Source organism: Ornithorhynchus anatinus, chromosome 9 (assembly GCF_004115215.2).
Source record: "Ornithorhynchus anatinus isolate Pmale09 chromosome 9, mOrnAna1.pri.v4, whole genome shotgun sequence".
Taxonomy (NCBI): Eukaryota; Metazoa; Chordata; class Mammalia; order Monotremata; family Ornithorhynchidae; genus Ornithorhynchus; species Ornithorhynchus anatinus.
The window spans coordinates 47019026-47043918 of NC_041736.1; the positions used below are offsets into that span (position 1 = coordinate 47019026).

Below are 24893 nucleotides of genomic sequence, written 5' to 3' on the forward strand. Positions count from 1 at the left end.
TTAAGCTCTTATCATGTGCTCAGCACTGGGGTAGATTCGAGGTTTTGAAATCAGTCCCTCTCCTGCATGTGACTCACAATCTATTTTATCCCCTTTTTTACACTGAGGTCCAAAGAGGTTAAGAAACGTGGCCAGGGTAACACGCAGCCAGTGGCAAAGCTGGGATTCAAATATGATATTGGCATTATAATAACAGCACTAATGCTGTGCCTGTGACTGTCCTAAGTACCTAAGGCCATTTGCAGGTGTATTCCAGGTTGAATGATGAATGAGCTGATCAACCCAATTAACGCAGATCACCAATTTGGATTAACCCAGATTTTTTCAGGCATTCTTCTCTGAGTTATTGGGATAATTGCCTCAACCTTCCTCTCCGTTTAGCCATTACAGACCCAGGTATATCCAGATGTGCTTTGCCCTGGGATATTGAGCCAGAGCCCCACATCACCAGCATCCTCACTCCTCTGCTTCCGTCTGGAGAGCCTCATAGCTTGTCCTGAGAACTGGGAATGAGAGGAAGAAGGTGAGTAGAAAAGGGAAGGCAGGCATGCAGAGTCAGTTCACAGCCCTGGCCTGCTGTGTTGGTAGAGCCTTCCTCAGCGGTTTCTCATAGGAATGTTTAGCCTGCCAACCACTGGGCTGTTAGGTTCGGGCTTGGGAGTCAGAGGTCATGGGTTTGAATCCCGGCTCTGCCGCTTGTCAGCTGGGTGACTGTGGGAAAGTCACTTAACTTCTCTGTGCCTCAGTTACCTCATCTGTAAAATGGGGATTAACTGTGAGCCTCACGTGGGACAACCTTATTACCCTGTATCTAACCCAGCGCTTAGAATAGTGCTCTGCACATAGTAAGCGCTTAACAAATACCAACATTATTATTATTATCATTATTAACATCCCTTACAGTGGGCAAGTCTACAAAGGGGAAAAACCTCTTTTGGGAAAAAAAATTCCTAACCCACATCTCTTAATAAAACAAATAGAGGTGCCTTCACTTGCAATTCGATTAAAGGGCAACAGGGAATTCCAGAAACCCTCTCTTGTGGCAACGGGGTTGGTTTTGCCATAATTTTTCCCTTTATTTCTAAGTCTTCGATGAATCACGAGTCCTCCCAGTTGATAGCTGCTGCCTGGGAATACTGTGATCCTGTAAATCTTTCTCACCTTACTGTAATAGGAGAGTAGCGAGGTGAGATAGGAGGGGAGCAAGGTGATTGAATGCTTTAAAGCCTTCAAGGAGTTTCTGTTTTCTGTGCTCAGGAGATTGGATCACCCTTCCCAGAGCTGGGATGTACAGTGTAAATGATGAGACAACACTTTGAAATTGCCATTAAATTATCTGGGACTAGCAAAATCTGAATGCTCTTTTCAGAAACTGTTTTTCCAAGGAATAAAGCCTTAAGCCACTAAACCTCAAAGCAGTGGCCTAATATATGGCTTAGTTAGCATGAAATCAGATCCACACCTTAGACTCAAAATGATATCCTCCATGGGAATGTGCCATGTAAAACAGATGGAGTCATCCCTTTTATTTAGTTTCTCAAAGGCTATCAGGGAGCATGAAATTGTCAGGATTTATTCAAGTGGGTGAGCCAAGAACAAGGTATTACTGGATGGTGTTCAGTTTGCACGAGGACTAAATGTATGACGCCTAAGAGGAGGATGACAAATTTCAAGTTTGATTTAAGCGAATGATCTCATCCAGAAGAAACCAAATCATGGAAATGCTAAGATTTGATCTATTCTGTAATGATGTCTTAAGCCTGACTCTGAACATAAAGGCAGAAGAACATAATTTTTAGAGTGCATAGGCATAGTGGGAAAGCAGTACGCATCTACGTCCATTAAATCAATTTTCTTCTAAATGAAGGCGAAGCTGTGGTTTTGTGAATAAGAGAAGCTATTTTTTGTGATATTTGTTAAGCAATTATTATGTACCAGCCACTGTTCTAAGTGGTGGAGGAGATACAAGGTAATCAGTTTGGACAGTCCATGTCTCACATGGGGCTCACAGTCTTAATCCCCATTTTACAGATGAGGTAGCTGAGGCACAGAGAAGTCAAGTGACTTGCCCGAGGTCACAAAGCAGACAAGTGACAGAGCTGGAACTAGAACCCAGATCTTTCTGAATCCCAGGTCTGAGCTCTTCCCATTTGGCCACGCTCTTCTCACAGAAGTTTTTCCAAAATCACTCGGGGAAGAACATAAGAAGGTAGGAAATCTCTGACTCTTTGCCAAAGTACCTGGCTGGCTCTAAAATAGCTCAGTAAGGATAGAGCCTGGAATACAATCAACAAAGAAGCAAATCTTATCCAAGTAGGATCAAACAATCTTTCTCTGCAGCAAGCGCAAAGTAAATAGCCATTGATATGCTCAATCGGAGCAAACATGGTACACAAGCACTATATTCAGTTCTAATGTTTGTTCCCACAAGAACAAGACTACAAGAGGCAATAACTTCAGTTAGTTTTAAAATAATATAAAATTGGAGATGTACAGTTGTGAAGTAGTCCATTTAAAATAAAGCATTAGCATGTTATCTTAGGCAAGTCCGAGCCTTAAATCTACAATTAATATGTGACCTTGAGAAAAAACCACGAAAAAGTGGAGAACTAATATCAAAATTGGTTGGGGAGAGATGAGATAGGAAACAATGAATTACTCAGAAAATTTCAGACCAGAATCAGGTACATAGGATTGACCCTGTGTGGGAAACAAAAGTAGTATTTCAACTGCCTAACCTTTGTTTCAGGGTAGCAATAATAATAAGCTTTCCAAGATTGTAAGTGAATGATTAAAAGAAGAGGAGACTGAGCGATAAATGTCCTTACTCAATTGAAGTGCATTATGAGTTAAGTTCTTTTTAAGGAAATCAGTGTCTCCTTTTCTCAAGATAAGTCCATGAAACATGAGCTGAGAGAGGAAAGGAAACACATTTAGTGTGGCTAACTTATGTGTTTTCCCAACTGAGATGAACACAAGGTAGGGAGTAGTATAACATGGGGTTTGTTCTTGAGGAACTACTGGAAAATCATGTTATAGAAACCATTCAAAGGGAATTAATGGGTTACGTGGAAGATAGTTTGATGATATCACCATGACTGATATTTTTCTAAACAAATTCCTTTACTACATCCACCACCAGCAGAATTTGCTTTGCACCATACTAGCTCCTGCAAAATTTAAAAAACACCAAGTTGTGCAAATACAGAAAAGCTGTAGCACAGGAGGAGAAAAGAAACAGCTTCACCTCCTTACCGACATACACACCACCATTTTTTCTTTAGCGAAATCAACCTGTGCCAACTTGTGGAACTGTACTGTGGGAAAGAATGTGCCCTGATTCTTCCATCACTTAGTACAATGTCCTGAGCACAGTATGTGCTCAATAAATATCCCTGATTGATTCCATAGTATTATAGCCAAATTATGTAATGAAAACAGGGTTTATAGCAGACCAGACTTTGAAATATTGCACTTTCTTTTTTAAGCCTCAAAGACTAATCAGAAAATAAATGATTTTTTTAATCATCATTATGTATTATTCCTTACTCAGCATCTACATGGCAAGACCCGACATGGTCAAGGAAGTTCAAAACTGAACAAAAGAGAGATCAGAAGGATCCCAAATCATTCCTCTGTGGTAGGCTACGTCCCCAAAACAACTCCATGACTGTGATTTTCCTCCTGCTTCAACTCCATTTATTTGATAAATGTTTGGAAGTAACACAGCAAAGACCATGAACCACAACGAAAATGCTCTGATGGTGTTTATATTCTGATGTGCTTTTCTCACACTATAGCAGGCCCATGGATTTTGATAGTTTTTCTTAAGTGTGCTATGATAATGCAATGTGGGGAATATACAAACGTTAATCATACCAAAATGGAAAGTAAAAAGATGGGCTAAGGAAAGCCTGAGGTATGGGTAATTCACATACTTAATTAGACTGTAAGCCCGTGGATTAGACTGTAAGCCCGTCAAACGGCAGGGACTATCTCTATCTGTTGCCGACTTGTTCATTCCAAGTGCTTAGTACAGTGTTCTGCACATAGTAAGCGCTCAATAAATACTATTGAATGAATGAATGAATCATGCTACTGTGAATTAAGTGAACAGATAAACAGGATTTAAAACTTATGAATTATTTTGGGAAGCATAGAGCTAATGACATTCCTTTGAAATCACAGAATATGCTTAATTGAAATGATTTTAAAAAATACTTAAAAATTTATGAAGAGAGAAAACACTGCAACAAGCCAGTGAGCATATTTATAAATGAAAACCAAATGGATATCTGGAGCAAATGGGGTAATAAAAACTGTGAAGTGATTTGAAGTTAATCGTGTTTCCCCTTACAATGACCTAGGAATAAATCCATTCCAAATACTATGCTTCTCCTACAACTAGATCAATTCTCATAAGATACTTCTGGCCTTGTCACTTTGTACATTGTGCTGTAAAGTAAACCTTAGTTAAACCTTTCTGAGCCTAAAGTACACTTAAACACAGAAAGTTTATGGGAGACAAGAGCAGAGATTAACCACAAGATGCCAAAATACTTTTAGCCATCATCTTTGGATTGGGAACTTCAAAAAGCTGAAGTGAATTACCCAAGGACTGTGATAGTTCATGGCTTCAACTAGTGAAATGGAAGAAAGGGCCAGAAGACTGGGGTCCCTTTCTTGGATATTTCATTTGCAGTTCTCTTACCCTGACCCAGGAGTGCACACGGGATTTATTACATTAGAATTTTTCAATAAATCAAATAATGTCCATTCTAATGTACATACTGACTGGGAATATGCTTGTCAGAGGCAGGATAGGCTGCTTTGGCAAGCCAAAAAGGCTGTAGCAAGTATCCCAGGCCCTGCTCTCATTTGGCACTGTGATTTCTGCTCCTAAATGAAGACAGTCTAAATTCACAAAAACAACTGTAAAGGCAAAACCTGTGCTAATCTGAAAGTAATTGTATGGGGCAGTTTTATTAAAGACTGAACAAAATTCTTGGCAAATAGAACTCCAACTCAGACTGGACTACTTTCCGACTGGTTTCTCCCAAGGATCTATTACTTAGAACACGAATTGGCCTGTAACATTTTATCTGTCTTCGGGGCAAGAACAAAAGGTAGCCAGCCACATAATAAGGAAGGTTTAGACTGTGAGTCCATTGTTGGGCAGGGATTGTCTCTATCTGTTGCTGAATTGTACATTCCAAGTGGTTAGTACAGTGCCTGCACATAGCGCTCAATAAATACGACTGAATGAATGAACACAATAAGGAAGGTTAATTTAGGGGCCAGTAATCAAAAGCAATAAGCTTGTGTATGCTCTATGTCACCAGGAAGTTTCCTGTAAGAAGTTTCTGGCATTAAACTGATAAATTCACGGTAGATCATTTGCTCTGACTCAGAGCTTAGTCTCCAACAAAGCTCCCCACAACTTCTTAACTAGTTATTTGCTTTTATAAAGGAGCAGATTGAAGGTGAACAAAAATGCAATTTTTACACACCTGTTCTTTACATCTGCAAACATAATTTGCCTTGGTAAAGTAATACTCCTAGCTTGTCAGAAGAGTTCATGTTGGAATTAGAGACTTTGAGAGTGATTCTTGCCTCTCCTTTCCTTTTCTCCTTCCCCAAAGGATTTTTAATCAGGATTCTTACAGGTCAACTATCCCCTTCTCCAACTGGGGCGAGGGGGGTTGAGGGGAAGGGGATGGCACAATCCTACTGGGAAGGGAAGGAAGAGGGATGGAAGAATTGTCTTAGTGCATAGCTCTAGCATAAAACCCTGAATGAGGCTATGTCTGGGGTTTTCCACAGATGGTCTGATAGACTGGAGATTCTCAGGGTCCTCAGAGAGTCAGCTTTCTTGCCTGCTCTTGAAGCAGCACAAGGAAGCTAATTTGCTAAAAGCTGCCCGATCCATTAAGCGGCTTCTACTGAAGCCAAGGCTGCTTGGGGGAAGAACTGAAGAATGAGATCTTGGGAGGGGGGTGGCGCGGAGGGAGAATGGAGAGTTTGGGTAGAAGCCACAACTTATGTGCGTTGTCCAAATATTTACAGAGTTTGCCTTACAAGGTGTAATGAGTAGTCTGGAAATTGTTTAACAAATAAAATCTTTGCATTCTGAACCTCATAATGGCAGCTCATTTTTGCTGTTCAAGGAAAATTTAAACTTGGTATAAAATAACAGACTTGCACTTGTGAAAAGATTTTAGAAGATGAAAGCTGTTGCTCAATCTCATTACAGTGAGTCTGTGATTTGAGCTTGATATTCAGTGCCAGCTGCAACTTAATGAAAGACATCTGAACTTTGTTCAGTTCACTAGAGACCAAAATTAACCAGAGTCGGCTGTGTTCTGAGGGAGAAAAATACAACTAGAAACTTGACTAGTTTTTCTTTCTAATGAAATGAGCCTATGAATAATGTTCAAAACTAATGTTCAAAACTTAATGATTCCTTCCAAACTGGGGGAATAGCTAGAAAAACATGGCTCCTGATTTGAAGAAGTTAGGACATTTATTGATCTTATATACAAGTGGGAATCACAATTTGTTTAGATGGCAATTTTCCTTTAGGGGAATACGCAGTTGCATTTTCGACCACCACTGAAACGCAGCCTGGGATAAGTTTGCCAGCAATATAACATCAATTCAATATAACGGAGAGTATTTACGGAGAGGAAATAAGAGTCAATTCCCCAACTATAACTGTGGGAAAGGTTTAAATAAGTAGACTATAATGATCTAATCTGAAAAGTGGCCAAGATGGCAGGGATAAATACCCCTATTCTTGTCAAAATCTAAATCATCTAGATCCCAAAAAATAATGAAAAAGCCAAACTGTGTTATCTGAGATATTCTCTTTCAAATGTTTTTGTTTTAAAATTGCTGGGTCTTGCCAAAGAATCACTTTCCCAACTTTTCTCTGTCTCTTCTTATAGTACCTCATCCTATGATCTACACTTTTAGAGTAAATTTCTTTAGCTTTATGTCTCATCAAGGTAATAAAAAAATACAACGGGGCCTTAGTATTTCAAACACTCTTTGGCAGTTAAAGAGAAGAAAACAGATTCCAGCTAGTCTAAGAGAATGCAGTACTAAGGTAATAAAAACCTATTTGTGTGAATAATCTAAGTAGACCTATTGAAAAGGAAAAAAAGGCTAAGTAATAAAGAGACTTTTATATGAACACTTAGAAGAACCACAGCCATGTTTTAATGACCAAAAGTTACATAAAAAATACTATGTATTTACTTGGAATCTCTCCCCCGAGCCATTCAGAACACTTCATGAGTATTACGTTGAAATAGAAAACAATTAGTAGAAGCTCTATTTTAAAAACAAGGGTCTGAAGCATCCCAGAGGTAAACAAACTTGGGACTCACAGAGCAGGTCAGAATGAGGAGAACCATCAATCCAGTGGGACACCTAGGATTGCCATCTTGCCTTGAACCAAGCAATATAAGACTTCCGGATCCTTTGCTCAGCGCTAACCCAGGGTAAAATGTGTAACAGATTGCCCCTCTGGCACCAGCCGTGGTTTATCAAGCAGTTACTTATTCAGTTTCACTAATTGTGAGAAGCACCGTGGACTAGTGGATATAGAATGGGCCTGGGAGTCAGGAGGACCTGGGTTCTAATCCTGGCTCTGCCACTTATCTGCTTCTGACCTTGGGCCCATGTGGGACAGGGACTGTGTCCAATCTGATTAACTTTTATCTATTGCAGCACTTAGAACAGTACTTGGTATAGAATAATAATAATAATAGTGGCATTTGTTATGTGCTTCCTATGTGCCAGGCACTGTACTAAGCGCTGAGGTGGATACAGGAAAATCGGGTTGGACACAGTCCCTGTCCTACGTGGGGCTCATAATCTCAATTCCCATTTTACAGGTAAGGTTACATAGTAAGGGCTTAACAATGCCATACTACTTCATTCATTCATTCAATAGTATTTATTGAGCGCTTACTATGGGCAGAGCACTGTACTAAGCGCTTGGAATGTACAAATAGAGGCAGTCCCTGCCCTTTGACGGGCTTACAGTCTAATCGGGGGAGACGGACAGACAAGAACAATGGCAATAAATAAATGGCAACAATGGCAATACTACTTCTATTAATAATAAGAAGAAGAATAAATGTGAATCTCATGAATTTCTGAACTCTGCCCAAATCAAGTTGAAGTGGTCGTTTGCCTTAATGTATTGCCATTTACTTCTGCAACTTGGCATTTTGTTGGAGAGATGCGAAAAGGCCTGGAGTAATGGAAGGGTCTACGGCAGGCACTCCCACATGCCTTGTGCAAAAAAGTCTAACTATGCAACATTTCACTGTGGGTCAGGCGAAGTGGTAGGTAAGATAGCCCTAAGTAGGGCAATGCCTATTGGAGCGGTGCCATTACCGGAGAAGACTTTTGACCAAAGAACAACCTAGAGAGACTTGTGTAGCGTTCAGGTGCAACAGAAATCCTGAAAAATGGCTGGCTACTGTGGGCAACCAAGACCGCAGTGGCTACTGAGAGGGCAACCCTAGCAACCACTTGATGGTCTGTGGTGCTACAGGACAGCACTGGCCCTACACCCTGGTCACTCTGGCAATAAAAGGGGCAATAAATTCTTGTGTGCTCGGCTCAATGTGCTGCACTTTTGCCTGCCTACTTGCTCGCCAACTACTCCAGGGGAAATAGGGCTGGCAGGCACGATGATGGACAAGTGGTACCACGCAAATCACTAGCAAGATAATCAATTCCTTCGTGAAGGTTCTCTGTCCCAAAGTCTTTGCGACTACATCGAGGCTAATCCATTCTTTCACGAAGAGAGATGCCATCATATGATAATGAATATGGTGTGGGAGTCATCCTATAAGCATAACGTTTTTGTTTTAAATTCTGGATCTACTGAATCTATACACATACATTTAGTCCAGGCTGGTAAGCGTCGGTAAACGTTTCTTTCGATAACCAACCATATAGTAAAAATACTGATGAATGAACTGTTGTGAGTTCTTCTCACTTTCACCATCACCTCCCACGGCATGCAAACGTTGCCGGTACCAGTCGGGTGTGTGACCGACACTTAAAACCAAGCTTCTGCCTGCAAAGAATTCAGCAAAGGAAGGACATACCTTAGCTACTTCTGCATTTTCCGCTACCATGTAAGTAAAGCTGATGTTCACCAGATCTGTGCCACTGCACACACAAACGATTTGCCCTTCCAAATCATTTTCTGCTTTTCCAACAGCCTCAAGAGCGGCTAAGATTTTGGGATCCTGTTGAGCGAAGGAAATGAGAAGTTAGATTCTGAATCTCAATGTTGAGGGAAACAAGGTGTGCCAAAGCACATATTATTACCTCCCTCGACATGAGGATTTCAGTGACATCTTGCTAACAGGAAAGCTTATTTAACTTACCCATTCAAACAATTTTGACAAGAATGTGAGAAACTACTGGAGATCATTTGAAAAAATTGCATTATGGAAAGATAAATTAAGGATATTGGATGGATAGGATGGATCTTTTGACTGGAATTTGCCCATACAAAGGGGAAAGCAGAAAGAGCACCTTTGTTCTAATCCCAGCTCAGTCACCTGTATGCTGCATGACCTCAGACAAATCACTTACTTCCTTTGTGCCTCAGTTACCTCATCTGTAAAATGGGGATTAAATCCTCTGCCCTCCTACCTAGCCTGTGAGCCCAGTGTGGGACAGGGATTGTATATAACCTGATTATCACGCATCTACACCCGGATTTAGTACAGCCTGGCATATAGTAAGCACTTAACAAATACCATAAAAAGGGTGAACATTACCGCCTTTGTGTCCTCAGTCAAATTTATTAGACAAACATCACACTAACACAATCATCAATTATTGGCAGTTTGGCTGGGTGACTCAATGGAGAAGCCAAGGACTCTATTTCCTAGCCAAAGGAACAGAGAATGAAGTATTTATTCACCTCGAGAAGTTCTGGTCCCTTTAGATTAGCTTAATAAACATTGGCAGGACAAAGTGGAAAAGTGAGCTTTGACTGCCACTATTCTTGCTTCTTTATCCAAAACTTTGCAAGGTAAGACATGTTGGCAATTATTTACTCTAAAAAATATTATCTATTAGAGTGAGAGAACATCTCAATTCAGTAACAATTAGAAAAATAAACTACCGTCACAAATTGGGAAACTGATCCAAAGAACCACGGGTAGCCGGCAGGTCAATCTCACAAGGCCCCGAGCTTGCGGGGCTCGGCGGCTGGTTTGAAGCCAAACCAGTTTGATTAAAACCTAGCAATGACAAATTTTAACTCTCCGGCCTAAACAGCAAGTAAGTGGGAAAATAACGGGGCGAAGCCATATAAAGATTTTCTTCTTTGTCTGGAACCACGTTGTCTGATGTCTGGGCGGCAGTCTCTCAAATGGGGCAAGACTTCTGCAATGTGTGAGGCATGGGACTTATACAACTAGTAAGTCTTGTACAACTAACAAATCGGATACAGAGACCTAGGGGTTATCTGGGGAAGCTGTGATACACTAAGAGGTAGGTCCTTCTAAATACCCACCATCTCTTCACCATCAGACTTCAATTTAACTAAATACTTCATATTGAATAAGAACAAGTTAATGCTCACTGACATTTTTCAGAAACAGCCAAGGAATGCCGATCTCCATGGGGAGCCAAATTATTGGAGAGGGCAGGTGCCTAAGTAAAAAATCGGTCAAATAATTTCAACTTCAACTTTACCACTTGCTAAAAAGAAGACATTGTATTCTTTCCTTCCTTTCGATCAGAAGTGCTCTGCACACAGTAAGTGCTCGATAAATATGACTGACTGAATGAATAATAAGCCCTGGATTAGCATGGTGTAGTGGCTAGAGCACAGGCCTGGGAGTCAAAAAGTCATGGGTTCTAATCCTGGCTATGCCAAATGTTTGCTGAGTGACCCTGGGCAAGTCGATATACTTCTATGTGCCTCAGTTACCCCATCTGTAAAATGGAGATCAAGACGGTGAGCTCCAAATGGGACAGGGACTGTGTCCAATGCAATTATCTTACATTGTCCCCAGCACTTAGTACAGTGCCTAGAACACAGTAAGTGCTTAACAAATACCATTATTATTATTATTATTATTATTAATAAGTGGTGGGAGAAAATTTTAAAGAGAAAAATCATTTTGAAAATAACAATGTCTTTTGGACACATAAAGGGGTTTGTTGATAGCTAGTAACTGAAAATGATTAGAAGCCTAAGTTGAAATATAGACTGTATGTCTTTACACTGAAAAACACTGGCCATTTTGGAGAAAATAACAAGCTCAACTACATTCCACAATTCATTTCAAATGAATCAACGGTATTTATTGAATGCACAGCACTATACTAAACACTTGAAAGAGTATAGGAGGAGCAAATCACAAGTTTGCTGCCCTGAAGAGCAATCATATGGGAGATAGTCAAAAATTATTTATAAGTAGTGGAAGCAAGAAAAAGGATAGGGATATACTACATAGAACTGTGTTTGCCCAAGATGAAACAGAATAACTATGTGAATATATGCTTGGATAAACATTCGCAAACACGTTTTGAAGAAGGGTTGAAATCTACAAGTGCTAAGGGCACCTGTTGGGGGTTGATGTGATATGGGGTACTTAGAAGTGATCAGGAAAAGCTTCCTGGAGGTGGTAGGATTTTAGGAGGGGTTTGAGATGAGGAGGGTTGGATTTGGGTGAAGGAGAGAGTTGCAGGCCAGGACAACAGTGTGAGTGTGGAGCTGACTGAAAGGACTCCAGAGCAAGATAACAGTTATATGAGCTAGTAAGGAATGAAGACTGTGAGTTGGAGAGTACCTACTGAAAAAAGGTAATAAAATGAGGATCAATCAATCAATCAGTGGCGTTTATTGAGTGCTCACTGTGTGCAGAGCACTGTACTAAGGAGAGCTGAGCTGGGGGAGTTCCCTGAAGCCAACGGTAAGGGATTTCGTCTTGACTCACAGAGAAATGCACAGTTTTGAAGGCTTTTGAAGAGTGGAGAAATGTACTGAGTTAAATTACAGAAAGATGATTTCCAATTTAAGCTCATTGTTTAAAAGAATAGTATAAATCAATCCCAGGATACCTTGGGTACAGCTCCAACACGAATACTGTTGATCAGGGAGCACTCTAATACTTGTCCTTCCTGAAAGTTAAGAAGACAATACAATGAGCTGTAGTTCTACTGTAAATTATAAAGGTGGATTAAAATAAGCCATTCATTAACCTCCAGAAATAACCAAGAAACAACTTTCCTCTTCATGCATTCTCAGGAATAGTACTATATGAGGAATTTTTTATATTTTAATTTCAACTGCAGACTATATTTCATGTTGACCCAAAACCACGTATAGGCAATAGGATAAATATTAGCCAGAAGGCAAACCAAAGCACAATACCTTTCCATCACTTTTCCAAGTTAGGAAGAAGCCAAATTCATCCACTTTGAAGAGGCAGTTAGGTTCAAAGACAAAGGACTCCTGTTGAAAGAAGAAGCACAATTAATCACCTTAAGTGCTAATTATAATGACTCAAGTAATTATACTCGACTTGATAAGAATTTATTTTTTACTTGATATTTTACAACAGATCCTTATGTAAAAGTAAAAAAGAGAGATGAATCCATAAAGTTTATCTTCCAAAACAGGCAAAAACTTGTGAAAGTGTAATAGGTCTCCCCTGCTTCTCCAGTAAAACTGCTAACTGCTATAGTATTCCTTTTAGATAGGTACTGAAAACAAAGCTCAGTGATGCCACGGAGGTGAGCTGGAGAAACCGTTTCAGAAGCGGAATTCCTACAGCTTCCCAAACCGCTGTTCTTTCTTCACCTAAGCAGCACCTTTCGACACCAAGAATCATGTTCTCCCCTGAAGGTCTAGAAGAAAAACTCCCTTCCAGGAGGAATTAGATATTTGAGAAATATCTCATTTTGCATTTGGGCAATACAAAAGTATCACTCAAGACCCTGCATGATCACAAGGTCCAACAGATCCACATAAATTCTTTCATGTTTCCAATGGCTGGGGAAACAGCATGGCCTAGTGGAAAGAGTGTGGGCCTGGGAGTCAGAGGATCTGGGTTTTAATCCTTGCCTGGTGTGTGACTATGGGCAGGTAACTTAAGTTTTCTTTGTCTCAGTTTGCTCATGTGCAAAATGGGGATTCAATACCTGGTCTCCCTCACACTTAACTGTGAATTCAAAATGGGACAGGGACAATGTACTGACTGCAATGTAGCTACCTCAATGCTCAGTACAGTATCTGGCACAAGGAGTTTAACAAAAACCATAATTACTATCACTACTATTATTGTTAAAGTTATAGCTTTACAGTTAGAATGCAAGGCTTCCAAATAGTAATGGCTTAATTGTCCAGCACATGAGAAGATGTCCTGTGACTAAACAGTCCTCTGTGTCCACATACCTGAAATATTCTTTTATCTATGGGTACAAATCCAGCAATTTCCCCTCCAGGAGATTAAGATGTCTTGCAACTAACTCCCTCAACTGAGCAAATTTGAATACATTTTATCAATATACTGAGTGCTGTCCAGAGAGCAGGGCTCAAAACCGACTTTTACTTTTTCACTTTCAAAAAATTACTCACAACATATTCAAGTTACATTATCATATAAGTAGCAGAAGAAAATCAGAGAAATATGTATTTGAGAGAGTAGGTGGTCAGTTGCAAATACTTACTTAAGGAGGCCAGCTAGTCACACTAATCAAATGAAAACTATTATAGCATTACTTGTTGCTAAGGAAAGAACGTATCAGCATACTCAAAAGCACCAGATAAATTTTTGCCTATAAAAAGGATAGACTATCAAAGTAATATTTTTCCTTATTAACAAAATCAAACAACATTTTAGTCAGGACCAAAGATATACATGAAGACATCATGAAAAAAGACCACAAATTGTTGTATTGTCCTTTTCAACTTTGCAATTAAAATTTAAAACTATACTAAAATAGTTTCTTGTTAGTCAAAGTATAAACTAAATTAATTAATCAAATGGGACTAGTTCGAGGGAGGAGGCAGCATATGATTTTTGGGTGGATGGGCAGATTAAAAATAATAACAATAATAGTATTTAAGTGCTTACTATGTGCCAGGCACTGCACTAAATGCTGGATTAAGCACCCCTCACTCCTTTTCAATGAAAGTACTGAAAATACATTTTTGAAAACAGGGGGACTTATGTGGGGTGCTTTTAGTGAATGCAGGGCATTCAGCTGGTTTTGGTTGAGGTATTCGGAGAGGTTACAGTAGGTATGGGGCAGGAATTGGAAGATAACCAGAAAGTTGGGCAAAGAGGAGCACATAGGTGATAAGTCACATTGACGACCACTTGGAACAATAGCCTTATATTTCTACAGACTGGACTGACAGTTTGATTGTACTCCAAAACATTCAGCACTAAGGCCCTTTATGCACCTAGCCATAAATTATGAGAGCACCTGTATTGGGAACATTCCTGCCTGTGTTTGTTATGGAACACCGGCCAAAACATGGGTAGCGATGGAATGTGCCGAGGTTTTAACAGTACAGTATCCTGGCACACCGATCGACAAGGCAGCTGACTTTACTGCTGCTGCCCAAGAAAGGTTATTTGGGAACACGTAAGTCACTTACTTTGTAAAGCCATATAGGGAGTTGCCAATGCTCTATATTAATATTCTTCACAGGAAGCCAACTATGTCTAACAAGGGCAATTCTTTAGTATTTGAATCGTTCTTGAAAAAAGGAGGCAGAAGAGCCTTCCAATAACTGTAGTAAAATCCAGGAGTTTCCTAATAGTTGATCTGACCCAATATTGAAGATAAATGCTAAAGAAGCTATTTGGAAGGATTTGGGTTAATTTTATTAGGTTAAAAAAGTTATATTACCCTACAAGTATCTCTGTATGAATTTGGTTTAGCAGCTTTCAGGCAAACGCAAGTGAGAAATTAAAAACAGGTATTGATTTAAAATATTTTTCATAAGCTCAATTGCTGTTGGACACGGGAAATCTCAGGATTTTATTTTGGTGGCCTATATTATGCTAAAGGTTGCATCCTACTTTGTGTTCTTAGTATAGATTTGGATTTAGGGCTCTTGAAAGCAGGATCAGAATAATCATATTCTAGATAAAGCTTGGGGCCACAGGAGGGATTGTCTGAAGGAGATAAACTACGCTTAAGCTCGGCTGATCTTTCTGAGTTACAGAAAGAACACCTTTTACTTTTTCTATTTTTCATAATGTGTGTATGCTCCTAAATATTTCTTCTCCTAGTAATGTCCACTCCATGCAGTAAATTAATGAGCAAACCGGTTTGCCAATATATATGCCAAACTACTCGTTGCAAATATTCTGAATAAGTAAATGTCTCTTCATATATCTCACATTTATATTTCATTTATTTCTCTGTTCAGGAGAGAGAGAACTGTAAAACGATTCTACTGTTCTCCCCACCCCCCACCCCACCACCATTCTGGAGGGCCTACAGACCTAGAGCTTGATTTATGCTTGGCTAGCTTTCTGTTACTATATTTTACATCTCAAAAATATGTCCTCTGGTGCTTTCCAAGAGTAGATGTTTCACTTAAATTTATAATGTGTAAAAATAATTCTGTCACTAAAGTAGGGGCTTCAAAATGTACAAATGGAGCTGCTCTTAAAAAATTAGTACTACTTCGTTTTTTGCTCATCAGTTAACTCTTGATTTGATAGACTGGAAAATGGTAAAACTAAAAGGCCTGGGAGGCCAAAATTTCCCTTTTATGTCTTTGCATGTACATGAGAAACAGCTAGCTAGAGAATAAGCACGAGTCTATTAAATTATCTTAAACTAAACTTTCTAGGGAAGGAAAATTCTTTAAAATAATTGAATGATTAAAAGTATGTTTCAATTTAAAATTGAAAGAAAAACATTAATTTCTTTTACGCATAGCTCATGCTTTACTTTTTCTTGTTTGGTTTCTCCAAGATACCTAGAAATCTATGGCACATATCTATTTTGGTTATAAATATTGATTAAAATAAGGATCGGAGGTAGTATGAAGATTTCAATTACATGGCTTGCTGTGGGCAGGGAATATGTCTGTTTATTGTTATATTGTACTGCTCCAAGTGCTGAGAACAGTGCTCTGCACACTCTAAGCACTCAAGAAATATGACGGAGAGACTAGCCTTTCCCGCCGTTAATGATGATGTCTCTTGGAAAGAACAAAGGATAGGCCTGAGCTCTGAGACTTTAAGCCTGAGAAACTGAGCAGGAATTGATTGCAGGGTTAATGGCTTCCTTGGATCACTCAAACTTTCTCATCACTGCTAGTCATGACTGGGCAGAGGCACAGAGTGCAACAAGGAAGCAGATGAGCAAGGATGCAGCACACTGTGGCGGGCACATACGAAGCATTTTTTATGTTTAGAACAAACCATTTACAGCTGCAGTGACCACAGAAATGCATCGATACTGTCATAAACCAGTAGGCTGCCTTGGTAACCACTGTTGTCTTCCCCACCCGTGTTAGCAGCCACTTTTCAGGATTCCTGTTGTACCTGTCAACCTTGCATAATTCCCTAGCTAGTTGTTTGGCCAATCACTCAATGAATGGTATTTGTTGAACACTTATTCTGTGCTCAATAAACAAAGTGAGAAGACAGGATCCCCGCCTGGCAGCTTAAAATATTGAGGGGAGGAAGACATTAAAATAAACTACAAGTAGGCGAAGCAACCAAGTAAAACATATGAATCTAAGTGCTGTGGGGGTGAGAAGAGTCCCCATGTGCTCGGGGGGTTCAGACACAAGCGCATAGGTGACAGTGCGGAAAGAGGGTGATAAGGTAGGGGAGATGAGAGGTTTGTCAGGGAAGGCTTCCTGGAGGTGTGATTTTAGTAGGAAGTGGAAGATTGGGAAAGTAATGGTCTGCCTGATCTGAAAGGGCTGGGAGAGTGTGAGACAGAGGGAGGGATGGAGGGCATAAGAGAGATGACAGCATGACACAGTGAATAAACTGATTTTAGAAGAAACTCTTCACCACAGATGGCAGTTCTCTACTTGTCACATTGGGACTGGAATGAGGTCTCCTAATTCCCAAAGCCAATGCTTTTTTCCTGGACCAAAAGCAGGGCTAACCTGCCATTACTAGAGACTAGCTAAAAATTTGCCAAGAAGTCACAGGGAACAAAGAACTCATGTTTCTCTACTCTTTAGAGACCTGTTTGCCTTCTTCTCCGGTCTTGTCCGGCTTTTATCCTTGGCCATTCTTTCTCTTCTATTCTCTGCTGCTCTGAGTCTCATTTCCATTTTCTTATTCTCTTTGAACTCTTCTTTTAGCTCTGCTACAGGCCACACATGCTCACTTAGTTTTCTTTCTCCTCTTTTCCTGCTCTCACCCTCTCCTTTCTTTCCTCCTTTGCCCATTAAAGCAAGTCTCTTGAGGGTGTGTCCTTTTCTTTTTGTAATTTTCCACATCTAGTTCAGTGCTCTGCATAATACCTAATACATAATAGGATAATAATACCTGCCTTTTCTACCTACCTTGCAGGGTTGTTGAAAGGACGAAAATGAGTTAATATGAGGGCACTTTGAGAATAAAAGCACTATAGATAGCCTGCCACATCCTCGCTCTGGCCTGGAACGCCCTTCTCTTTCATATCCAACAGTACACCACTCTTCCCACCTTAAAACCCCTCCAAAAATCACTTCTCCTCCAAGAGGTCTTCCCTGAATAAGCCCTCTCATTTCTCCCATTTGCCCCCCACTTTTGAGTCCCCTGTATGCTTGGAGCTGTACCTCTTAAGCAGTTGATATTCACTCCAGCTCCACAGCACTTATGTACATATCCTTATACTTTCCCATTTCACCTACCTGTAATTTATTTTAATGTCTGTTCCTCCCCCTAGACTACAAACCCCTGTGGGCCCGGATCAAGTCTACCAACTCTATTGTATTGTACTCTCCCATGCACTTAGTGCTAATAATAATAACTGTGGTATTTGTTTAGTGCTTACTCTGTGCCAGGCACTGTATAAGCGCTGGGGTAAATACAAGGTAATTGGGTTGAACACAGTTCCTGAACCACAGAGGCCTCACAGTCTTAATGTCCCTTTTACAGGTGAGGTAACTGAGGCTCAGAAAAGTGAAGTGACTTGCCCAAGGTCACCCAGCAGACAAGTGGGGCAGCCGGGATTGGAACCCAGGTCCTCCCAGGCCCGTGCTCTTCCCACTAGGCCACTGCTCTGTATCTAATAAGTGCTCAGTAAATACCGTTGATTAATTCGATAGTAGGGACATATCAATAACTATAAGAAGAAAAGGTGGCACGACTTGAAAACAGAGTCAAGTACTTGAAAAACTGATGTTACTTAGGGTAACCCAAGTTTCCTGAAGGTGTAAGGTCCTGTAAACTCATCAGTCATGAAGGTAACATACAGGAAGACTGAGAAGTCGGAGATGGTGAAGAAAGCTGCTGAGAAGTGCAGCCTAGTGGATAGAGCAGAGCCTTGGAGTCTGAAGGACCTAGGTTTTAATTCTGTATCTGCCACTTGCTTGCTGTGTGACCTTGGGCAAATCACTTCACTTCTCTGGGCCTCTGTTAGCTTACCTGTAAAATGGGGATTAAGATTGTGAGTCCTAAGTGAGACACGGACTGTGTCCAGCTAGTTATTTTGTATCTACCACCGCTCTCGGTATAGTGCCCGACCCATAGTATTCATTCATTCAATAGTATTTATTGAGCGCTTACTATGTGCAGAGCACTGTACTAAGCACTTGGAATGTACAAATCAGTAACAGATAGAGACAGTCCCTGCCTTTTGATGGGTTTACAGTCTAATCGGGGGAGACAGACAGACAAGAACAATGGCAATACATATACTCAAAATGAATTGAAATAGATGCGAACTGCTAGGCTGCAAAATCAGAAACTATAGTACATGCTTACCAAAAAATGCTATAAGAGAGAGAATTTTAGAAATCCCTTATAGATCATTTACTTCATTGCATCTTCAGAGGACAATCATTAGGATGTTTTTGTCATCCAAGACTTTTTAGTGAATGTGGTTGCAATCATTTGTCAGGGATGGAGACTTTATTCAACTAAACTAGATTTTTTTTTTTAGCATTTGAATCAGTTTTTTCTTGACTTAAAATGATTTATTGCCAAAAGATAAAACAATTCTTTAAAAACCTCACGACCGAATTTCCAAATGCCTGTTTGGCATTAAATGAATCTAACCAAACAGATACTGATGAGTTCATTTTACAAACATAGCAAAGTCATTGAGAGCAAGTTTCTTTGTCTCCAGGGACATAGAAATGCACGCTTTAGACCCTTAAGCAGACTCTTCTTGGCTAAGATGTGAGTGGTCTTTGGCTCTTTTATTCTGGTTCTAAAGTTCTTGAGAATGAGAATATGAAAAATACTTTTTTATTTGACATTTTGATGGACTATTAATTGGTCCTTCACTGTTTTTTTAAAAATTATTAAACACGGTGCACGGAAATATGCTAGGCACTATAGGGATGTGGTAGAGAATAACAGAAGTAAGGGTTCCAACTCTGAATTATTCACTGTAAGTTTTGAACGAGAGAGGAAGCAAAGAGTAGACGATCAGGTCAATAGATGAACACTCAGCTAATATATGGGGATGCCACCAACGTATTCATCACGTTTAGGGAGTTCATTGGTCATATTCGTTTAGTGGGAACTCAGTTAAGTACCACTGGATGAATGAATGATGAATAACGAATGAACCTAGTCTCATGCCAGTTCCTGAAAAAGAAGGTTCTGGCTTGGATTTTGGTTTGTTTGGGACAGATTTGATGGTGCTGAGGGAATTAGCTGCCCACCTCACACCTTTCTCTCACCTGCTCTTCTTTCTTTCCTTTATGTGAGATTCCCTTTCCTGCCTTCTCTCTCACCTGTTTTCAATTTTTTAATCTGTCAAATCTCTTTTGCCTGGAAAACAGAAGTCTAGGAGGGCAAGCTGCCTGAAGGAGCTGGGACGCTCAAAGGGGGTTTCACAGGCAGAAGTATGTATCCTCGAGCATGGCAGCATAAAAATGGAGTGAGTGGGTCTGGATCTTCCACAGATGTACAGGATTTCAACGTAATCAACTAATAGTATTTACTGAGTGCTTACTGTGTGTAGAGCACTGCTTCAGGGGAAGCAGCATGGCCTATTGGATAGGATAGATCACTGGCCCGGGAGTGAGAAGGACCTGGGTTCCAATCCTGGCTCTGCCACTTGTCTGCTGTGTGACCTTGGGCAAGTCACTTAACTTTTCTGTGCCTCAGTTACCTGTAAAATGGGGATGAAAATGGGGACAGGGACTGTGTTTAACCTGATTAGCTTGTAATAATAATAATGTTGGCATTTGTTAAGCGCCTACTATGTGCAGAGCGCTGGGGGAGATACAGGGTCATCAGGTTGTCCCACGTGAGGCTCACAGTTAATCCCCATTTTACAGATGAGGTAACTGAGGCACAGAGAAGTTAAGTGACTTGCCCACAGTCACACAGCTATTTACCCAGCATAGGTAGAACAATACTGGACACAAAGTAAGTGCTTAACAAATACTATTATTATTACTAAGCACTTGTGAGAGAATACAGTAATGTTGGTAGACATGATCTCCGCCAACATGAATTCTAATGTTTCTGCCACCACGTAGGAGTCCCCTTTTCATCCTTTTGAAGGTGGTTCAATGCACATCCTTCAGTAGTATTGTAATGATACATATGGGACCAACAAACCCTCACTGCAGTGGCAGTCAGCGATGTCTTCAGCTTTGGCAGTCCACCCCTGGCCCTGCATGTTTCTTTGCTTGAGCTGCATATTCCATCATATATTTTTACAGACTTCTCATTTATATCAGTACTGAAGACCTGTGAGGTCTTCTTGATACAGTCAATTGTATTCATTGAGCACTTACTATGTGCAGACCACTGTACTAAGCGTTCTAAACATTGATGTGTTCCTGTTTTGCTGCAGGTAGTTCTCTAATCTCTGAGACATTTACATCAAACCAGTCTTGATGGTGTCTCTTTGCCACTCTTAGTCGTGATAGCCAGTATCTCAGAGGAAAGGAGCCATTTCTTGTTCAGGCCAATTCTATTATCCCAAGAGGGCTGCTGTGACTACTTGATTACTTGGCACTGTACAAGTTATTTTGTTTTTTCCATGACCTGACATTTAGCCTTCACGATAGCTGCTGCACTGGCTGTACAGTTAGCCCCAGATTGGAGCAAATGAGCCAATGGAAAGCCCAACATTCAGAAATCCCTATAGTTTTCAAGTCCTACTGAAGGAGAACACAGTCTATGAGATGTCAAAACTTATGATGGATACAGGATGTCTTCTTTTTTTGGGGTGGGGGGGGGGGTGGAAGATAGAGTTGGTGATTGGTACATTGGTGTTGGCAGATTCTTTGAGCAGAGAAGTAGGCCACTGCTTTCTGGGCCCCTAGGATCCAATAACTTTTCCCATCACTACCCACTCTTGTTTTCAGGCTCTTGCTAATTATCTTGTCAGTTTTCTGATGATGCAAATATCCTCATGTCTGCAGACTGTTTCTCTCAAGAATGTAAGCTTGTTATGGGAAGGGAATGTGTTGACCAACTCTGCTGTCCCCTCCCAAGTTCATAGTACAGTGTTCTGCCCACAGTAAGTGCTCGATAAATACCACTGAGTGATTGACTTCATTCATTCAATCATATTTATTGAGCACTTACTACATGCAGAGCACTGTACTAAGCGTTTGGGAAAGTACAACAGTGACATTCCCTGCCCACAATGAACTTATAGTCTCATTGCTAGGGTATATGTGCTAGTAGTTAGTAACAGCGTGTTTTGGCTTTATTGTCAAAGGAACATCAGACTGTCACTTATGCCTCTGGGCAGATTTGGAAGGTCTGGGTCTAAGCACTATCAGATTGCACAGTTGGAACCAGTGTGGAGTTGCTTGGATGAGGGGTAGACTCTCCAGAGGAAAGCGTAGCATCTCTTGCCTCTGTGAGCAATTTTTCATAAGAAAGTCAATTGCTTTTACTCAGTGCCAGTATTATTGGTTTCTAAATGACCAATTTCCAAGCAATGAGTAATTTCCAACAGTAAAGTTATATTGCCTAGTGAGCACACTGCAACCAATTACTTAAACCTTCCATAGAATTATTAACCTGGTAGGAATCTATCATACTTCATAAAAATGCAGCATTCCACAGTCTGACAAATTACTGTATTCTTCTAGACTTTAACTCAGGCTTCAATCAATATAACAAAGGCAAAAAGTAATTCACATGTAATATTTTATCTGCTTTTTATAACCTGCCCTAATTTCAAAAGGGTCAAAGGGCTTTAAAACTATTATCTCATTAACGCCATGGCTTCCTAGTGAGGTAGCCCACTTGGCAGTTGGAAGTGTAAACCATGGAATTAAATGTTTTATTTAAGGTCATAAAGCATGTGACTACAAGACCCGACCACACAATTCAGATCTTCAAACTTCCATTAATGAATTCTGTCCAAGAAACTGTAGTGGTTTTTTATTTCAAAAACCAAATCGGGCCATGTATTACAAAATGTTGCTGCTTCCAACTCCCAAATTTCAAAATATCTATTACAAAGACATATCTTCACAACTCTACCCACTTTGAAGGGTATTATCTGAGTACGGAGATGTACATCTGTGCTTGTGTTGACTCTCCAAATATACCTTTACAGCTTGGTGTAATAACGTCCTTTTTTCAAATGAACATAGGAATACACTTTAGAAACTTTGGATTACAGTCTCTTTTACTCTCACACCTCTTTTTTTTAAACATCTGTTGGTGTGAAACCAAAGTAGGTAAAGAAGAAACATTCACCTATTTAAGCCAACCTGTTTTGGAATAAGGGTGTGAGTGAGTTAATTCTGTGAAGGTCACAGCCTAGCTTGCACTTTAATGGATGTCATTGGCAGTGATTTTCAGACAATTAATATGAAAGAATGATCATTTTCCAGCTAATTCCATGATTTTCAAGAGTTCCATTACTTGAAAAGCAGCAGTCATGTAGATCATTAGGGAAATATAATTAGAACTCCTCAGAAAATCCCTACAACCTCATATTAACCAGTTCAACCTCCAAGAGAACTCACATGAAAGCTGTTTCTATTTAGGAAAACTAGTACACATTATGAGCAAAACTCTGGCACAGTGAACTCTTAGCAAAAAAGATGGCACTTTCTTCCAGTTCACTGAAAATAACCCACAGGGCCTCTGTAGAAACATAGCTTTTCTCTTCTGTCCTAAACAATGATTTTGCTTTATTATTATGGAAAGTCACTTTACAGATAGTGATAGGCTGTCTTACCCAAAGTTATAATGACTCTTGGCATGAAGAACTATCATAGCTCTATGAGCACAAAAGAAAGTTTTATGTCGGTAGAATGCTAAAAGTATGGCAATAAACAAAATCCATTACTAATGCCTCATTATTTACTTATTTCTAATTGGACTAGGTTCACAAAACTCAATTTCTACAGCTGCAATTACTCCTAAGCTCTTTCCTCTTATCACAGAATATTTCCATAATACTGTCATTACAGGATCTCAAATCAAAACAAGTTTAGCTTACCTCTTCGTATCTGTCAAAAACAGCTCCTTCTTGCAAAAAGGAAGAAACCGACTTCTGCCAGTTAAATTCATAAGGCTTGGCCATGATTTTCAATAAAATCTGAAAATAAAAGTAATTATTTAATAAACTGAATTGCCAGCCAAAATGCAATGTCCCTGCTTTGGGTTATCTTGAGAGGTGAGTGGAGGGGAGGGACACTTGAATCACTTGAATAAAGTCTCTCTCTCCTATCCTTCTCCATAACCCAATTACAACCATTCTTTCCTGAGTGCAGACAAAAAAATGCAACGATGCAGAGCAAAATAAATGGTTTTAGTTTTGACCGAAAACATTTTAAATCCCGCATATAACATTTCTGTGTGTGTTTTCAAGAGGAGTTCTCCATACATAGAAATTCCCACTAATTGAAGGCGGACCCCAGTACTTTGCATTATGGATCAATTTATAAGCCTGCTACGGGCTGGACAGAGTTTTAATTAGCTGCAGCTGTGGGTGGGTGGCAGTACTCCATTCATTAGCACAGCTGGTAACACTCGCCTGCTTTTAACTGAAAGGCACAATGATGACTCACCCTGCTTTAAAAGGTAGAAGAGGATTTTTAAAATTTTTTACTATGGATTGGACAAGGGCACAGAAGTGCTTCTCTGCATGAAGTACTGATTCAGTACCGTTACTGCAGAGTACCCTTCTTCAGTAAAATGACCGTGAATTGCTCAAAAGGCAGGCCTCCACCTGATTACCGGGGATTACTGTTAGTCCATACTGCGTGTGGTTAATACGGGGACAGAAGTGCTGAAATTCAGGGAACTTCCGGATACATGACTGGCAACAGGGATAACCTTTCCTTTTCCCAAATCTCCTTGATAAGCTTATCATCTCAGTGGAAAGAGCCCGGGCTTGAGAGTCAGTGGTCAGGGATTTGAATCCCGACTCTGCCACTTGTCAGCTGTCTGTGGGCAAGTCACTTCACTTCTCTGTGCCTCAGTTCCCTCATCTGTAAAATGGGGATTAAGTCTGTGAGCCTCCCGTGAGACAACCTGATGAGCCTGTCTCCCCCGGCGCTTAGAACAGTGCTCTGCACATAGTAAGCGCTTGACAAATACCAATATTATCATTACCAACCCTCCCTTGTTTTGGGGCATAGCAGAGAGAGGAAATCCTCATGCTGAGAGAAGCCTCACAAGCGATCCAGTAGAATGGGCCAGGAGGGATGGGGGAAATAATCTACCCAAATATAACAGCAACTTTCAGAGGCCCAG

At 40.2% G+C, this 24893-nt stretch overlaps 1 protein-coding gene across 5 annotated transcripts in view; it reads right to left on the bottom strand.

The window, feature by feature from the left end:
• The window catches only part of PLCB4 (phospholipase C beta 4), a 272520-nt gene that overhangs the window by 85617 nt on the left and 162010 nt on the right, over positions 1-24893 (bottom strand). For all 5 annotated transcript variants that reach the window (XM_029072432.1, XM_029072431.1, XM_029072428.1 and 2 more), the window contains 4 exons: positions 23635-23733; positions 12428-12508; positions 12115-12174; positions 9132-9275 (listed from right to left, as the gene is read on the bottom strand). In XM_029072432.1, the coding sequence (XP_028928265.1) occupies positions 9132-9275; positions 12115-12174; positions 12428-12508; positions 23635-23718 (369 nt within the window). In that variant the 5' untranslated portion in view covers positions 23719-23733. The remainder of the gene's footprint in view (positions 1-9131; positions 9276-12114; positions 12175-12427; positions 12509-23634; positions 23734-24893) is intronic.